This window comes from Phascolarctos cinereus, unplaced genomic scaffold (genome assembly GCF_003287225.1).
Source record: "Phascolarctos cinereus isolate Bilbo 61053 unplaced genomic scaffold, phaCin_HiC Scaffold_4;HRSCAF=312, whole genome shotgun sequence".
Lineage (NCBI taxonomy): Eukaryota > Metazoa > Chordata > Mammalia > Diprotodontia > Phascolarctidae > Phascolarctos > Phascolarctos cinereus.
Genome location: NW_027555847.1, coordinates 577,196,038 through 577,216,178, shown reverse-complemented (window position 1 = coordinate 577,216,178; position 20,141 = coordinate 577,196,038). Strand labels below are relative to the sequence as shown.

The following is a 20,141-nucleotide window of genomic DNA, read 5'->3' as shown; positions in this document are numbered from 1 at the left end:
ATTATTACACTAATTCCATTTAAAATTTTTCAGACTTAGAATCAATGATTGAAGCATAATATTGCAATTTTCCATCTTTTATAATTCTCAATAAAACTTATAGAATTTCAAAATTAGTAACTTGCACAAATTCATGTGATGGCACCTATGATTAAGCTATGTCATTTATCAAACATTTTACTTGCCTGCATATTTTGTGTCCTATTTGCATTCCTATAGAAAAAAAAAGTCTGGAAAAAGTCACCTTTTTGAGAAAATAATCATATTGACAATAATGATTATAATTAAATAACCCTTAAGTATTGCATCTTTCATCCTAAAAGTTCAGAAGCATTTTTGTATGTAGGCTCTCATTAACCATTTTGCTGATGCAGAAAATAAAAAGTCATCATTATCACCATTTTATAGTCAGGCTCACCAGCAGAGCCCAATCTAGAATATGGGTCTCTTGACTTCCATCCCAGCATTTTCTCTGCTGGCACATAGCAGCACTTAATAAATGTGTGTTGATTTGACTCTTCCCATTTATTGAATATTGATTTTGTAGATGTGCACTAATTATAATGTCAACAAAAACTGATAAATTAATTTTAATTGCTCTATTTCCTTCATCTCATATCTGTTTTATCTACTCCTATTTATTATGTAATGATTTTTGGTTAATATGGGGGGGTTTTTTTGTCTTTTTGAAGATGAATCAGAATTCCTGGAACACTTGCCAGTCAGGATGCAATTGGCCATTGCCATCGATGTGAACTTCAACATCATGACTAAGATTGACTTGTTCAAGGCAAGTGCTTATACAATGAGGGATAATACATCATACCTGGGGTCTATAAAATCTCAACCATGGTCACTTTCAGGAAAATAACTTTTTACCCTAAGCTGTAATAAGCTCAAAAATTAAGGGTATGTGTATAAGAAAGCCACTTGCTTTTTTTCAGCAAAGCTTTCATTTGCTCCCCTTTGTCTCCTTTCCTCTGTCTCCTAATTAGAACCAAGGAAGAAGTGATTTCTTCAGACTTAATTTAATTTGTATTAATTTAAATATAATTACAGTCTATGGTGCATGTGTGGAGTTATCTGGTTTCTGAAAATGCCTTAGCCATGTCTATTGAGCCAGACCCCAGTTAGTCCAGATTGGCTCAAACATCTGATTGTCAAGCTTAATCATGTCTCCCATTCAGAATGCTTTGGGATCTGAACCTCTGCGTTATTCAGCAGGTTTTCTTTGTAGTTTTTGTAGAAATATGCTTTTTACACATTTGTAAATTGAGATTTATTTAAAATCTTTAAATTCTTGTGCAATTTGCTGTACAACTTTAAGTGAAGATCAGTAAATAGAGAGCTAGCTAGCCTTGGAGCCTCTGCTTCTTAATTTCCCTGGCTTCCTTCAAGGCTCAGTTCAAATCCCATCTTCTTCAAGAGGCCCTCTATGATCCTCTAATTGCTAGTACCTTCCTCTATGAAATTACTTTTCATTATGTGTGTGTGTGAAATATATAAAATAAATATATATTTAAAATATATAAAATATACATAAAATCATCATTATCATAACAACATAATATCTAGCATTTTATATGGCACCTTAAGATTTACAGAGCACTTTATATAAATTACCTCATTAGACCCTCACAACTACCTGGGAAGGTAGGTGCTATCATTATCTCATTTTACAGATGAGGAAACTGAGATATAGACAATGGTTAAAGTGACTTGCCCAGGGTCACTGAGCTGGATTTGAACTTCGGACTTCCTGACTGCAGGTCCAGTATTCTATCCACTGTGCACCAACCTGTCTCTTTATAGCTTATTTACATGTTGTCTCCTCTGTTAGACTGCGAGTTTCTTAGGACAAGGACTATTGTTTTCCTTTCTTTGAATCCCCAGCACCTAGCCCAGTGTTTGTCATATAACAAGCCCTTAATGAATGCTTCTTGACTGGCAAAATAAGGAAGAATTGTATAACAATAAAATCCAATAGAAGGGGCTATTTTAAGAAGGTTTAAATCACTGGGAATATTCAAACAGAGACTGAATGATCATATGACAGGGTTATTTCATCAGGTGGTATGGAATTAAACTGTCTCCAAAAATCCTTTTCACTCTGAGATCTTACAATCCTATGTTAATATGCCATAACTCATGAAACAGAGAGCTAGCTGGACTTAGAGCCAGGAAGACCTGGGTTTAAGTCCCTCCTCTGACACATCATCATTATCATTATTATCATCACTATCATTTATTACCATTCATAGAGCATTTACTATGTGCCAGGCACTGTAATAAGTACTTTATTATTATTATTATCTCATTTGATCCTCACAACAACCCTGGAGGTAAATGGCATTATTGTCACATTTTACAGATGAGAAAAAAAAAAGACAAACAGAGATTAAGTGACTTGCCCAGTTTTTCACAACTGATAAGTAGCAAAGGCCAGATTTAAATTCTTGTCCGACGTCCTGCCTGACACTATTCCTTGCACCATGTAGCTAGGCATACTCGATGTATAACCCTGGACAAGTTATTTAATCAGTGTTTTAGGCACCTGAGTTGTATAAATGACATCAACTTGTATTGGTAGAGGGAGTTTTTTCATATAGAAGTTCCTTATACCAAGGAAATCACAGATCCAGTCCTTATCCCTATGATTAAATACAATTCTTTGGTGTTTAGATCTTTGAAAATGTCATAGTAACTTAATGGATAAATATTTATTATGCTATTAACTTATTTTTTTTATTATATTAGTACCAGTTATTAGCTCCCTTCTTTGAATGAAAGGTTTTGAAATCAGAGACCAATAGCTCCTATGAGATTATCTCTTATTTTCAAGATTACCAGACATTAGTCACTCATTTTTTTCCATTTTTCCTTTTACCATGTATTCCTTGAAATCTATAAAATCTGTATTTTACAGTGGATGTAATTGAAAAAATCAAATATTCATTTGTTAAAGTTCTATATAAATTGAGTCATTATTTCCTAAAATTCCCATTAAAGATCCTATTTCTCCCAGAAATACCCATTTCCATTTATATTTTTGCTAAATGAAAAGCAATTCCATATAATCATGGGACTACAGAGTTGGAAAATAGCTCAGGGATCATCTTATCCAAAAGCCATCCAAAGCTTGCCAAAATAAACCTGACAAATAGCCACCCAGGCTCTTCCTAATGACCTAAAATGATGATTCTAACCTTCACCTTCCCCTTACTCATTACCTCCCAAGGCAGCCCATTCTACTTCAGGACAATTCTGATTGTTAGGAAATTTTTACTTCTGTCCAGTCAAAAATCTGTCTCTTTAACTTCCACATGTTGGTTCTAGCTCCACCATTTTGGATCAAGCAAATTAAATGCAAAAGTAGCAAGCCTCCATTAAAAGCCTGCTCCATGCAAGACCCTGGGGGTGAAGCAAACTAGATAGGTAGATAGATAGATAGATAGATAGACAGACAGACAGACAGACAGACAGACAGACAGAGATTATAGATAGTCTTGAGATATGTATCAGATTGTGTATATACATATAAAATATATTCATATAAAGTCATCATTATCATCATTGCCTCATAGAGAGGAATATAATCCCTTTTTCTCAAGAGAGCTCTTCAGTTACGTCACAGAATCACAGAATCTGAGTGGAAAGTAATTAGAAGTCATTTGGCATAATTGTACCTGAACAGGCATTTTCTTTATAACATTCCCAATAAGGGTTCATCCATCTTCCACCTAGAAGACATTCAGTAGCAGCCCATTCTATGCTTTCACAGCTCTAAATATTGGAAAATTTGTTCTTATAGATACTTAAAGCCTTTCTCTTTGCAAATTCTTCCCATTGCTCCCAGTTCTGCTCTCTTAGGAAGGGCAAAATATGTCTCCCACCTGATAGCATTTAAGATACTGGACAACATTTATAATGTCCTCTCTAAATCAATCTTTGCCACAATAAAAATCCCTCATTGCTTTAACCAATGTATATATAGAATGGTTTCCAGTCTTCTTACCGCCCTAAATTTGGGTTTATCAAGGTCCTTCTTAAAATATGATGTCCAAATCTGAACCTCCTACTTTTTACTGGGGCAAAGCAGAATTGAAACAGCTCAGAAGAAGTGCAAGGTGTGCAGATTTAGAGAATCCACCCCAAATGTTCACATGGACTCCTTGTGCCCAACCTGTGGTAGAACATGCCAAGCCCACATTGGTCTGATCAGCCACAGTCAGACACACCGAAACTTGACTCTAGCACAATGATGTCATTCTGGTCTTCTTTGAGAACGAAGAACAACCACCAACCAACCAACTAGAGCAAATTGAAGAGGGGTGGTTTCCCTCCTCATTTTGGACATTATGCTTTTATTAATGCAACTGGATGATGAGCTTTTTTTGGCTGCTATTGTCACACTGTTGACACATAGTGAGGTTAAAGTGGGTTTTTAACACTGACTGTTGTCTAATTGTCCCTCCCCCAACAACACCATTGATTTTTTAAACCAATTGTAGGAATTTACATTTATTCCTATAAATTTTACTTTATTAGATTTAGCTCATCATTCTAGCATGGTAAAGATCTTTTGGGATTATATATCTGACATATGACATGTTATTTATGCCCTTTAGTTTTGTGTTATCTCTATATTTGTGTGTGCCAACTATGTATTTATCCAAGCAATTTATCAAAATGTTGAACAGCATAGGACCAAGAATAGACACATATCTGAGGGACTCCACTAGAAATCTCTCTCCAGGTTCATATATAAATTAATCATTGTTCTTTGGAGTGAGTCATTCAACCAGTTCTGAATACACCTAGCTATAACACTGAGAATAAAGACCCTGAAACCCTGAGGTCTTTTGCACTTGAACTGATGTTCTTCACAATTCCTCCATATTGATTTTCCAAAGTGGATTTTTTAACACAAATGTAGGACTTTAAATTTATCACTCTTACATTTCATCATATTAAATTTGGCCCTATGCTCTTAGCCTATCAAGATCTTGGCCTGAACTATTACAATAGCCTGTTGACTGGACTCCCTGCCTCAACTCTCTCACCACTCCAGTCTTTCCTCTACTCAATTGTCAAATTAATCTTCCTAAAGCGCAAGTCTGACCATACCACCCCTTTACTCAATAAACTCCAGCGACTCCCCAGATAGAAAATCCTTTATTTGGCCTTTAAGTTCCATTATAACTTAGCCCCTTTTTATCTTTCCAGTCTTCTTACACATTATTCCCTTCTACATACATTGTGACACAGGACACTGGGCTACTTACTATTCCTCACCCAAGACATTTCAACTCTCAACTTCAGGAATTTTCACTAGCTGTTTCCCAAGCCTGAAACTCTCTCCTTTCTCATCTCTGCTTCTTAGATCTCTGGCTTCCTTCAAGTCTCAGCTAAAGTCTTACATTCTGCAAGAAGCCTTTTACAATCCTCCTTAATTTTAGTGCCTTCCCCCTGAGATTGCCTCCAATTTATCCTGTATATAGCTTATTTGTACATAGTTCTTTGTATATTGTTTCTTCCCCCAGACCATGAGCTCTTTGAGAGCAGGGACTGTTTTTGCTTAGCACAATGCCCGACATATGGAAGGAGCTTAATAAACATTTGCTGACTCAATTTGACTTTTTGGATCCTGACTTAGTCACTCAATATTTGCTACTACTGCTTCTCTTCCTAGATGTCTTCTTTTAATTACTAAGCACCTCTACTGCTTTCTATGTTGTACCTGTTATCCACTATATTATATGGTTTAGAAGTTTTGGAAACATTCTCCTAGGAGTGATTACTGTATGTTGGAAAGGGATTGGGTATAGAGAGAAACTACTCAACTAAAAGGCATCCAAAAGTAGAGTGGTCTTAAGTGGTGGTAGATTTCCACTGCCTGAAGATTCTCAAACAAATGTCCTATAACCACTTGTCCAGTGGTTTACAGGTAGGATTTGATCTAAATTGTCACTCAGGTCCCTTCTAACTCTGATATTCTGGTATTCCCTTCCTTTTCTGTCTTCAGTTAAAAGTTCTTTGATCAGATCAGCAAACTTCCCAGCACATATATTCTTCCATTCATTAAATGAATGCCAAAGAAAGTAATCACAGAATCATGGAATTTTGGAGCTGGAAAGAACCCTACAGACCATCTAATTTGATACCTTTATTTTACAGTTGAGGAAACTGAGTCCTAAGGAGATTAGGTGTGTTGCCCAAAGTCACAGAGGTACCAAAAATCCATCATTTCTATATCTTAAGCCCAGCCTAGAAATCAAAATATTATTCTGTAAGACCATCTTTTAAGCAGTAGTTTGTTCCCAATATCCTTTCTATTCTAATTGGCATCCATGATGAAAGTCCACCTGTACCCCTAGTGTCTTCATTCTCCTGCTAGGATGTCTTCCTCCCTAGAAAGTATTCCTTCTAATGTTATCATTTGTCACCCTGTGAACCACCAAAACTGAGTCATGACTGTCTGGTTTGACAAATCTCAGAAGGTTCTCCATTACATCCTAAATACATGCCATACAAAAATAGACTACATCCCAATTGTTTGTGACACATGGTTGGTTGGTTGTCTTTCATTTGCAAAGAGGACCAAAATGACATCACTATTTCAGTCAAGTTACAGTGTGTCTGACTGTAGCTGATTAGACCAATATGAGGTTGGAATGCTCTATTTGGGCACAAATAGTCTACCTGAACATTTGGAGTGGATTCTCTAAATTTTCATATTTCACGTTTCTTTTGAATTACTTCAATTCTGCTTTGCTCATGGAGCACAGAGCCTTCTTTGATGTGGGCATGCCATGCTGAGTGGCCCTTTGCCAGCATCTCCCATGTCACACAATGAATTCCAAAGTTCTTCAGAGAGACCTTAAGAGTGTCCTTGTATTGCTTCTTCTGACCATCATGTGAGTGCTTGCCTTGTACGAGTTCTACATAAAACAGTCTTTTAGGCAAGCATAAATTTGGCATTCAAACAATGTGGCCAGCCCATCAGAGTCAAGCTCTTGCATGTAGAATTGAATATTTGGCAGCTTAGTTCAAGAAAGGAACTCAGGGGCTACTAGGTGGTGCAGTGGATGGTGCACCATCCCTAAAGTCAGGAGAACCTGAGTTCAAATCAGGCCTCAGACCAAACACTTGTCACTTACTAGCTATGTGACCCTGGCCAAGTCACTTAACCCCAATTGCCTAATAATTTTTAAAAAAAAAGGACCTTAGTGTCCAGTACCTTATACTGCCAGGTGATCTTTAGAATCTTCCTAAGACAATTCAAATAGAAGAGATTTAGTTTCATAGCATTGTGCTTGTATACTGTCCAGATTTCACAGGCATACAACAATGAGGTTAACATAATGGCTCTGTAGACCTTCAGTTTGATAGTCAGTCTAATACTCCTTTTCTGCCACACATATGATACCTTTAAAACAAAGTCAATACATCTCTTCTTTCTTTAATGATACTTTATACCCTTTTTCTCCCTTTGATGGAATTTGTGAATCCCTTCTAAAGAGAACAGTAAGCTGCTTTCTCATTAAAGAATTTGGCTGTAACTCTGGGGAAATAGCCTCAAACCTACTACATACAATAGTACTTCCTTTACTTCTCTGTGTCATTTTCTTTAACCCCCAGACATACATTTAGATGTCCTACTGGTTCCTTGGATTTTTTTTCTTCTTTGTTTTCCTCCTCAAGCATTTCTTCCATTCTCCCAAGGAACTCTTCATTCTCCCTCAAGTACTAGGGAGCAGAAAAGTACTCTCTTTGTTTTCACCTCCTCCTTCAGAAGAAAGATCAACCTGCATTTTCATATGCACAGTTGTTGTTTGGTGCTGGGAAAAACACAAACATAGCACAATTCTCTATCACTGGAGGTCATTGGTCCTGAAGGACAAGTATTCATCTTGCTGTCCATATTTGCTGACATTGAGATATTAATTTCTTTGAGGCTCTAGCATTCCCACCTGTTGGCTAACCTTCAGGAAGGGAGGAAGTTGCTAGAGGGTAAAATGCCCTTAAGAAAGAGTCTTTTGTTGCTGTTGTTATTGTTGTTTGGGTTTTTTTTAAATAAGGACTTTTGTTTTCCCAGCTACAGTTGATCTGCAATGAGCAGATTCATATCAGCAACCTAATGCAAACAGTAGCTGTCTGTACTCAGAATCAAAGAATCTCATTATTGAAAGGAACCTAAGAAACATCTAGTCTAACCTATACCTGAAAAAAGAATCTACTCTACAACCTGCATGACAACTGTTCAACCATCTTTTCTTTTCTGTACTCTAACCATCAGACACTGTCTGCTTATGTCTTCTCCAAAATATTGGGAGAGGTTGCTACTATACTCGAGACTGAAAACATCTAGTTATTTGGCAAGAAATACTGAAGTTGCCTAAACCAATTCTGGCCTTTGGCATATTTTGCAGACATGCCTCTCCAACCCATGAATTATTCCCAAGAACAATGTCACCATTCGCTTTGGTGATCATCCAGCCTTTACTGGCCCCTCAAATACTGAAGGGGTTGACTGAAATATAGCTTAGATTAGGAAACCAAACCATTACTGAGGTTCATATTTTGCCACGCCTATGTGTGTATATGGATATTAACATACGTAGAAAAAATAGCAAAAATTTGAAAGGTCATCTTTTCACATATTTTGGTATGGAAATACCAATATGAGGTAGAAGGAATAACAAAGGCCCAGATAAGCATCCTAATGGTCTGGTTTTCTCCACCATCTCAACTTATTGTCCATTCAGCAGAAATACTTTAATTCCTGAACACCATATTTCTTTCACCTTTAACAGGGAGAATTTTTGTCTTCTTCTAAAATTAGACTTTAAAGCATGGAACAAGCCTAAGAGGTCATCTAGTCTAAGCTATATTGGAACAGGAATAATTGTTGTGCAAAAGCATTCAGAAGTAAGACTCTAAATGTTCATTAATAAACATTAATAAACAGTTCATTCTAGGATGCTGCAGCTGCCATGATTTAGTTTAGTCTTTGGCAACCTCAAAATCTGAGATAATTTTCAGTTCTAGAAATATGTCAAGATCTATGAAATGTCAAGATCTACTACCTACTTTGTATGGAGAGTCTAATCTGAGACAGATTAAAAATTATACTTTATCCTCATAAAGGATTCATGTTATCTCAACCTCAGCCTTACTTTCTATGATTTGTTGTTTGATCCAATAATTTTTTAGGATTAGATTATTTAGTTTCCAATATTTTTTAGTCTATCTTTCCATGGCCCTTTATTACATATAATTTTTATTGCATCATGATCTGAAAAGGATGCATTTAATATTTCTGCCTTTCTGCATTGGATTGTGAGGTTTTTATGCCCTAGTACATGGTCAATTTTTGTGTACGTGCCATGTACTGCCAAGAAAAAAGTATATTCCTTTCTATCCCCATTCAGTTTTCTCCAGAGGTCTATCTTACCTAACTTTTATAATGTTCTATTCACCTCCTTAACTTCTTTCTTGTTTATTTTGTGGTTAGATTTATCTAGTGCAGAGAGAGGGAGATTCAGGTCTCCTACTAGTATGGTTTTACTATTTCTTTCTGTAACTCCCTGAACTCCTCTAAGAATTTGGATGCTATACCATTTGGTGCATATATGTTTAGTAATGATATTACTTCATTGTCTATGGTGCCTTTTAGCAGGATGTAGTTTCCTTCCTTATCTCTTTTGATTAGATCTATTTTTGCTTTTGCTTTGTCTGAGATCAGGATTGCTACCCCTGCTTTTTTTACTTCAGCTGACATAATATATTCTGCTCCAGCCTTTTACCTTTACCCTGTATGTGTCACTCTTTTTCAAATGTGTTTCCTGTAAACAACATATTGTAGGATTATGGTTTTTAATCCATTCTGCAATCTGTTTCTGTTTTATGGGAGAGTTCATCCCATTCACATTCACAGTTATGATTACTATCTGTGTCTTTTTCTCCATTTTTCCCCCTATTTATGCTTTTCTTTCTCCTTTTTCCTTTCCCCCTTCACTAGTGTTTTGCTTTTGACCACGCCTCCTTCAGTCCCTTCCCCCTTTTATTATCCCTTTCCCTTTTCTTCCCCTTTACTCTTACTGCTTCTTCCCTCCCTTCTTTCCCCCCTCCCTTTTCTTTCCCCCTTCCTTCTTTCCCCTTTTCCCTCCTACTGCCTATAGGGCAAGTTAGATTTCTATACCTAACTGATTATATTATGCCCTTCTTGAGCCAAATCTGATGAGAGTAAGGTTCAAACAATGCTCCCCCTCCTTCTTTCCCTCTGCTGTAATAGGATTTTGTGTCTTTTCCTGTAATGTAATTTACCCTTGTCTGCCTCCTCCTTTCTCAGTACATTTTCTAAGATCAGATTGATCCACTTATTTGGATCCATTTAACCCACTTGATTAGATTTTTTTTTATCATTACATCAAAGTCAACTAATATCCACCCTCTTTATGTATACTCCTTTAACATGGTGTAATAACAATACAGTTCTCAAGGGTTGCAAGTGTCATATTCCCTTGTAGGGGTTTAAACAGCCCCCCCCTTATTAACAACATATTGTATCTTTCTGTCCTTTACCTTTTTATGTCCTTCTTGAGTCCTGTACTTGAAGATCAAATTTTTTGTTGAGCTCTGGTCTTTTTATCAGGAAAGTTTGGAAGTCTCCTATTTCGTTGAATATCCATCTCCTCCCTTGAAAAATGATGCTCATTTTTGCTGGGTAATTGATCCTTGGCTGCATTCCAAGCTCCTTTGCCTTACAGGAATATCATGTTCCACCCCTGCGGTCTTTTAATGTAGAAGCTGCAAGGTCCTGTGTAATCCTGACTGTGGTTCCATGATATTTAAATTCTTTCTTTCTGGCTGCTTGCAGCACCTTCTCTTTCATCTGGTAATTTTGGAATTTTGCTATTATATTCCTTGACATTGTCAGTTTTGTATCTCTTTCAGGTGGATTCTTTCTATGTTTATTTTCCCTTCTGGTTCTAGGACTTCAGGGCAGTTTTCCTTTATGATTTCCTGAAAGGTACTGTCCAGGCTCTTTTTTTCATCATGATTTTCAGGTAGTCCAATAATTTTTAAATTGTCTCTCCTGAGTCATTTTCCAGGTCGTTGTTTTACCATGAGGTATTTTATTTTCATCTATTATTTTTTTTTTTCTGTTTGACTGATTCTTGCTCTCTCATAGAGACATTAGTTTCCATTTGTCCAATTCTAGTTTTTAACAGTTTGTTTTCTTCTGTTAGTTTTTGTACTTCCTTCTTCAATGGCCAATTGTGTTTTTTAGGGACTTGTTTTCTTCAGTGTACTCTTCTGTTAGTTTTTGTCCTTCCTTCTTCAATTGGCCAATTGTGTTTTTTAGGGACTTGTTTTCTTCAGTGTATTTTTTTTCCAATTGGCCAATTGTATTTTTTAAGGACTCTTCTACCTTTCTCATTTGACTATTAAAATCCTTCTTAAGCTCTTCTAAGAAGGCTTTTTGGGCTTCAGACCAGTTCATATTCCCTTTTGTTGTTGCAGATGTGGGTTTGTTGACAATATTGTCCTCTTCAGAATTTCTGTCTTGATCTTCACTCTTCTCATAATATGAATCTATGGTACATTTCTTTTTACTCATGGTGTTTCTTTATTCCCTGGCCTTTAAAGAGATTGAACTCTCCTGCTGGGGAACAGAGGGCACTGACCCAAGCTTCTTGTGTTGGGAGCCTAGGTCTTGGTCACTGGCTTTGTGTGCTGGGGCTCTTATGTTGGCAATTGAAGGCTGTAGGTTTCTGGCAACTTACCTTGTGTTGGGCTGGAATCAGCAAGGCTGGAACTTTCAGGCAATTCTAGGTTGCCTGCTTTTCCTTTCCTTTAGCTTTCTTCAGCTCCTTTCAGATGAATGCCGCAGGGTACTTATCTGCCTGGGGCCCCTTGTAGTTCTGCTTACCTTATTTTTGCTGAGACTGGGAGACCCATTTGCTGGGCTGCTGCACTGCTGCTCCCTGTCTTTCTTCTAGTTCAGCTGTTCCAGGGTTTTTTCTGGGGTGATATTTTCTGGGTTTTCAGAGGTTGACAGGGGAGAGTGAGAGCAACTGCCTTTTCACTCTGCCATCTTGGCTCCTGGAAGCCTCAGTCTTACTTTCTAAGCAGATAAATCAGAATTTTGCCCATGTACTGGGAAACTGTCTTCTTTCTTACCACCTTCCTATTCCTTCCTTCCCCTCAAACCCTTTCTAAGGTTTTGTTTTTACTTATACTTTCGATAAGAGAATTTGACTTCAAAAATACTTTGTCAAATGAAAGATTAGGTCTCAGGCAAGTCACCCTCTCTAAACCACAGTTTCTTCACGCATAAAATAAGGAGGTTGTGAGCACTGGCCCTGAAGTCAGGAAGACCTGAGTTCAAATGGGGCCTCATAGCTGTGTGACCCCGGGCAAATCACTTAACCCCAATTGCCTAAAACAAAAAAAATAAATAAATAAACAAATAAATAAGGAGGTTGTGCTAAATAACCTCCAATTCTAGATCTATGATCACTTATCATCTTCTATAGTTAAAATTTCAAAACCATAAATTTTAAGATAAATTTTAAAACTTCCCCTCACCCTTGATCTCCCACTGATAGCTCAAATGGTAACTGGTATCTCTGGTACCTAAACAAGGTACTGAAATATATGGCACACAGATCCATAACAATTTTGATGCATGGGACAAATTTCACAAAACCACCCAGAGCAAGCAAGATGAAATATACCCAAAAATCAACCTCTTAAAATAAATTAGGATGAGGGAGGGTAAAGATCTCAGAAATACAAGGCAGTGTGAGAGGCAGAGTCCCCAGGATACCACTCAGAATGTTAAAGAGACATGAAGCACTTAAGGCTTTGCTGGGGAAGTGGCTGATCTGAGAAGCAGGAGGTGGAGGGATAGAATAAAGCTGGAATAGAAAAAAGATCACTCAGAATGCGGTTGCTGAGAAAAAGATGGAGACTGGAAGGAGCTACTAGAAGTTAGCTTCCTATTTTAACTAATTTTAACTAATTTTGCTAATTAGATGTTAAACTCAGTTCTTTCTATATCATAGGAGGAGTAGAATAGATTGCTATCAGAATAATTTAAATTTCAGTGATTTGTTACAAATCCTCAGTCGTCCTGCCCTAATTGCAGTTCTTACAACACATAGTTAGTGTATAACAAGTGTCTGATGAAACCAGTGGATGGAGTACTGGGCCTGGAGTCAGGGAGAGCTGAGTTTAGATCTGCTCAGAGAGACAAATCCCTTAAATTCGGCCTGACTTAGTGTCTTCATCTACAAAATGGTAGTGATAATAGCACCTACCTCCTGGGAATTTTGTGGAAGATCAAATAAGACAATATATGTAAAATGCTTAACACTGTGCCTGTCACATAGTAGGCACTTGATAAATGCTTGTTTCCTTTCTAATAAAAATGAAAAATAATACAGCATTCCAGTAGGTATCAAAACTGAGACACTAAAAGTAGAAAATAGATACCACTATTCTGATAATAAATGTGTTTCATCTCCAGCATCCCTTATTATTCTCAGACCCCATGAAATTATGAGATCAACCCAAACAGTATACAATATTAAGGAAAGGATCTAAAAAAAATAAAGTGTGTGCTTTGACCTATATTTGATTTAATCACTGAGGCACTAAAAAAATAAGAAAGGCAATTCTATTGTTTATATTTACTGAATGTCAACTATTTATAGTGAATGGCTTAGAACTGGGCCTCTGGCCAGGGTGAGAAAAATAAGATAAGGAAGATAATTGAGAAATAAAAACATTAAGATAAATCATTGGAAAGTAACTTCCACACTAGAAGAATGAGACCTATTAATGTAGTCCAGAAAGACAGATTAGATGATCTCTCAAGGTCTTTTTTGACCCATGATATGGTATATATCCTAGCTTTCTCACTGGAATTTCACATTCTGCCAATTGGTTCCCTGGCTTTGATAACTGAGCTTTCCCAGGGCCCAGACTTTTGTACTGCTAAAACACAAGAAGGAAAGAAGAAAAGAAGGAAAGAAGGAAAGAAAGGAAGAAAGGAAGAAAAAGAAAGAAAGGAAGAAAGGAAGAAAAAGAAAGAAAGGAAGGAAGGAAGGAGGAAGGAAGAAGGAAGGAAGGAAGGAAGGAAGGAAGGAAGGAAGGAAGGAAGGAAGGAAAGGAAGAAGGAAGGAAGAAGGAAGGAAGGAAGAAGGAAGGAAGGAAGGAAGAAAGGAAGGAAGGAAGGAAGGAAGGAAGGAAGGAAGAAAGAAAGAAAGAAAGAAAGAAAGAAGAAAGGAAAGAAAGAAAGAAAGAAAGAAAGAAAGAAAGAAAAGAAAGAAGAAAGAAAGAAAGAAAGAAAGAAAGAAAGAAAGAAAGAAAGAAAGAAAGAAAGAAAGAAAGGAAGGAAGGAAGGAAGGAAGGAAGAAAAGAAAGGAAGAAAGAAAGGAAGGAAGGAAGGAAGGAAGGAAGGAAGAGAGAGAGAGAGAGAGAGAGAGAGAGAAAGAGAGAGAGAAAGAAAGAAAGAGAGAAAGAAAGAAAGAAAGAAAGAAAGAAAGAAAGAAAGAAAGAAAGAAAGAAAGAAAGAAAGAAAGAAAGAAAGAAAGAGAAAAAAAAGAAAGGCTCTTTTAAGATGACTGCATAGTATGTGATCTGACCACATATGCTCTTCATGGAATATTTGATAGAGTGCAAAACCTAAGTTAAAATTCCATCTCAGAGATTAAACTAGCTATATGACCCTGGGCCAGATGTTAACCCTAGTTTTTCATATGTAAATTGAAGGGGGTAGGATTCAATGGTCTCTAATGTTCCTTCCAGCTCTGACCTTGGGATCCTTATACATGTTCCCAATGCATGTGCGCCCTTCCCACTTTGGTGTGTATATTAACAGGAGACAGTGCCACAGGGTTGTGGAAGAAATGGTTATTGCTACTTTTCTTCTTATGCTATTTCAGTAAATATCTTTGCTTTGAACAAACCACTGCATGTTGCTCTGGCTGACTCATTAAAGTCAATACCAGAGTAGGACTCATTAACCAGGGTTGTGAGAGGATCTAGACTTATATAGTACCTGGAACCTCAGTAGCCTTATCTCAAGGATCCATTCATCAAGTTGGAAGGGCAGTGCCTCCAGGTGCTACAGCATGGGGGCTCATCTGAAGTCTCCATTTTAGTTGCTGAGTATTATAGGAATTCCCCTGGAGAAAATAATAATAATAATAATTTTTCTTTGGCTTACAAGTTGAAATCAGACATCTGGCTTTTCTGATGTGTTTCATTTATGGTTCAAACTAGTTGTTCGAATATGACTTTGCACAGTTGTGTGCTTAAGTACTGATCTCTTTTTATTACTGTTTCCATCATATGTATAGGAACTGACATGAGCTGGATTGAACACCACATTTTTGAAATACTGACATGTAGCATTGTACCTGGAGCATGTTTGTTATAGGAATACTTTATGACTTTGTAAAGATGCTAAGAGTATTCTGCAAAATGCTCAAAGATATCTGGAAGTAGGAGAAACACTAACAAAAATAGGTGTTTATCAACCCTTTTTTTTGGGGGGACCTCTTTGGTGAATAATCTGATGAAGCCTATGGACCCCTTCTCAGAATAAGGTTTTTAAATGCATAAAATAAGAATACATAGACTACAAAAGAAACTTATTATGTTGAGACACAATTTTCAAAATATTTTTAAAGCAAATTCATGTATCATGGGTTAAGAACTACAAGAAACAGTATAAGAAATTCAAAATAAATTAAGAAAAAAATACCTCTAACCCTTGCTTTATGTATAGATGAACTCTGAAAGGTGAAGTTCTTGAAGTCTCAAGGCAGGAATGCTTGCAAATGCTGAAGAAACAATTTTGCAGAAGTGGGCCATACACCAAATGTAGGTTAAGTTTCTCAGCACTATTTAACACAAAAGGAAAAAGTCTTCTGCCTATAGCATGGGGAGACTGGATCATAGTTGGTCTAGACCAGGGGTGGGGAAACTGTGGCCTTCTAGGTCCTTGAGTGCACGCTTTTGACTGAGTCCAAGTTTTACAGAACAAATCCTTTTATTAAGAGCATTTGTTCTGTGAAGTTTAGATTCAGTCAGAGTCGCACTTGAGGACCTACAGGGCTACATGTGGCCACGAGGCTGCAGATTCTCCACCCCTGGTCTAGACCATTCCTCAAGATGAAGGTTCTGGAAAAGGCAAATTCAGGTTTTGTTCAGCAAAAGTAGATGCCCATAGAATGAGCATCAGAAAATAAAGATAGGTCAAGGATAGGCATCACCCCAGGCTGAAAATGTAGAGCCCGACCGTATCAACAATTGTTTATGGGTCTATTCCACCTGAACTCCTAAGATATCACGAATAAGTGATGATAAACATTGAAGTTATAGAGTATCTTTTTTTGGTAGACAGCAGTGGACTTAAGTAACCATTGTGTTCCAGTTGCACTATGAAAGATATTTGAGCAAAGACTTTTACAACCTATGAAAGTGATAGGACTCAGAGGATAGTGAAGCATTATGTTTGTTCCATTTTTTGCTATGCTATTTCATTAAATGCCTTTGTTTTTAACTAATTACTTCCTCTGAATAACTAAGAAAAAAGGTGTACACATGAGTGTGGCTCATGAGCTATGGTTTTCAGTGAATGCAGAACTATAAAGTACCTTGAATTTGGGTAGTCTGGGAGGTACAGATGCTAAACCATCTTTTTATTTATAGATGCCATTCACTTTACAAAGTAGTCACAGTTTTCGAATGTCAAGTGTACAGTGAATTTATGTAAGTTAAATAATTTTTCTAATGACTTCTATGGTGACTATGAATGTGTCTTTCCAAAGAAAGCAATTGGTCTTCATAGCAATAAAAAAAAAAAAGTCACATTTATGGCACAGTGGATAGAGTACCAGCCATGGAGTCAGGATGACCTGAGTTGAAATCCAGGTTCACACACATGATATTTACTAGCTGTGTGACCCTAGGCAAGTCACTTAACCCTGATTGCCTCACCCAAAAAAAAAATCACATTTAAGAAAGTTAACTAAATCTTAAAAAAAAAATCACACATCGAAATCATCATCTCTCTCTGAATTCCAGTAATGGTCTCCCATTTGGCCTCCCTGCCTGCAGTCTCTTCCCTCTCCAATTCATCCTCCTCAGGAGCAATGCCAAACTGACATTGCCAAAGTCCAGTTCTGACCATGTCACTCCTCTGCTCCAGGAGTCTCAGTGGCTTCCTTTTGTCACTCACATAAAATACAAACTTCTCTGTTTGGCCATTAAAATCTTTCAAAATCTGCTCCAACCTTTCTTTCCTAAATCTTTTCATGTTACTTTCCCTTATGTTATATTCCAGATAAACCAATCTCTTTCTGATCCCATATGTGATGTTCTATTTCCTACCTTTATGCAGGCTGTCCCTCTTTGCCTAGAACACTCTCCTTTTTCATCTCCATGATTTAAGGGTAAGCTCATGTACCATCAACTTTAAGATACCTCCAGAATGTGTCCTGGCCCTGGAGTCGGAGAAGTCAGCCTTGGCTTCAGATCCTGCCTGTGGAGTCTGAGCACAGCCACTGAGCATGGGGGTTATCTGATAGGAATTTGGGCATGAGCCATACTTGCAGCACAGCTGATTGACTGACAGTAGAGCAGACTGTAGAATTCAAAGTCTTTTCACCATTTGATTAGGACAGAGAAAAAGGGATTAGTGTAATGAAGTCACTTAGCAGAACCCCCCTAGTAGAGGAATTACAGAATATGATTAATGAATTAGATGCTGATAGAAATGCACAGATGACTGCAGAATTTCTGCTGATGATGGCAAGAAAATGAAAGACACAGACTGTGAAGAAGAAATTAGAGAAGCATTCCATGTGTTTGCTGAACATAGTGGTGGTTTGATTAGCAAAGAACTTTACCATATGATGACAAACTTTGGAGAGAAGTTAACAGAGGAAGAGGTTGATGAAATGATTGGGAAAGCAGATACTGATGGTGATAGGCAAGTCAACTATGAGGAGTTTGTATAAAAGATGACAGCAAAGTGAAGCATTGTCCAAAATATATTGTTCTGAAACACAATTTTTTACTTGCCTTTCCTTTGCTACTTATCTGTAAAAGGCTTTCCTCTAGCTACTTCATTCCTTCAAGTCTCTCTTCCCTTTATCTTACTGTCATTGTCCTGAAACTTTATTTTAGGAAATTGTTCAGGGAATGTGGATTCTTCTGGATATATCTAAGCCCTTTTGCACAATTAAACTTAGCTGGAGTTGGCCAAATGAGAGAACATCTGGGTTGTGCTTTTCTTTTTTACGTGAAGAAGTAGCTTTCTCTAGGAAGGGTCAGCATGCTGTTGAAATAGGAAGCTATAAAACACTGTGTTGTTTATGGACAGTCAACAACATACACTTAAATTGACAGATAGGTGTACTATATCCAAATACTCACATGACAGTGTGTTTTGTGTTGTTGGGTTTTTTTGTACTGCTGGTCTTGCATCAGAAAATGTTTTCCTATTCTTACTTTTAAAATTTTGATAGCCATTTAATCTTTAAAATTAAAAATGTCTGTTTCAGACAACAATTTTGCCTCAAATCCATTCCAAATTGCATATTTGTTTACCAATTTTAAAAAAATTACAATTAAAAAAAATTCTGCCTCGTATGCTTATTCCCTGTATGACTTTGGACAAGTTGAATGAACTCCCTGGGCCTCAGTTTCCTTATCTGTAAAATGAGGGGGTTAGATTAGATGGTCTCTGAGGTCCATTCTAGCTCTAAATTTATGATCCTATGATTCCTCAATTATTAACATTAGTAGTTAGTATTAGGAACAGCTACATGGTGCAGTGGATAGATGATAGGCCTTGAGTCAGAAGACTCATATTCCTGAGTTCAAATTAGGCCTCAGACACTCACTAGCTGGCTGACCCTGGGCAAGTCACTTAACCCTGTTTGCCTCCGTTTCCTCTTCTGTAAATGAACTGGAGAAGAAAATGGCAAACCACTCCAGTATCTTTGCTAAGAAAACCCAATGAACAAAAGTCCATGAAGTCACATAGACTCAGACACAACTGTATAACTGAACAACCAAGCTAATATTATATCCCTTGCCCCAAAATTATTTGGTGTATATTTTTAATTTATGTCACTGTGGATTTGTCATTTCCCCTTATAGAATGTAAGCTTTAGGATTAAGACTGTTCTCATTTTCATCTTTGTATTCCCAACACCGTTAATAAACACTTAATAGATTAAATTGAAAGAAAATAGTAATATTAATAATAACTACCATTAATAGAGCACTCTAAGGTTTATAAAGTATTTTACAACTATGTGTTTTATCTTCACATGAACCCTTGGAGGCGGGTGCTATTATTTTCCCATTTTGCAGATGAAGAAATTGAGGCAGAGATTAAGCTCAGTATCACACAGCCACAGTAAATTTCTAAGACTGAACTTGAACTCCGATCCTCCTAAGCCAAGGTCAAGCACTAGTATCCACAACAGAATACAAAGAATTAAATAGAAACTGCATTTCATTGAGCCAAATCCAGATTAGATGGAGTTAGTATTACCTCTTATTATCCAAGGTAAATAGTTAAGTAATTAGTTATTCCTATCAATGCAATTTGAAAATAGTGGCTTTCCTTTCATCAGCATCCCCTCAGTTAACAAATTAACAAATTTAATTTGGCCTAATCAAAATATAATTAGCATTATGAAACTAACGCCTAAGAAATCATATTATATATTTTAAATGCAACTAAAGATGGTATTACTTTTCATTCCTGTCTGCTATTTTTTTAACCAGTTTCCTAAGTCCCTGCATTAGTGTGGATAAATGAAAGTTAACTCTATTGCAGTAAGAAATACTTCATATATGTTTGTTTAGGCATCACCAAGTACATCTCTAATTTTTTTTCTTCACCATCATCAAAGACACTACTAGCCTTAAAGGGAGAGAGCTTGTGTCCAGTTTGAAGGTGCTTTGAAGGAAAAAAAAAATCCCTTCTGAGTGGAATGCCTTGCCTCTCAAAATAAGTCCCTTCTCAACTAAGAAACAAATAAGGTTCTGCCCAAAAGATAATTTATTTTGAGAGTTGCCACCAAAAACTGGGTCTTAGA

The 20,141-nt window shown here is 36.9% G+C and overlaps 1 protein-coding gene and 1 pseudogene across 1 annotated transcript in view; both read left to right on the top strand.

Moving 5' to 3' along the window:
* Nucleotides 1–20,141, top strand: part of CNGB3 (cyclic nucleotide gated channel subunit beta 3) — a 189,460-nt gene that overhangs the window by 129,630 nt on the left and 39,689 nt on the right. Inside the window, exon 13 of the mRNA XM_020970100.2 lies at nt 693–790. Coding sequence (XP_020825759.1) covers nt 693–790 — 98 coding nt within the window. The remainder of the gene's footprint in view (nt 1–692; nt 791–20,141) is intronic.
* On the top strand, nt 17,728–18,062 carry LOC110196737 (calmodulin pseudogene; annotated as a pseudogene).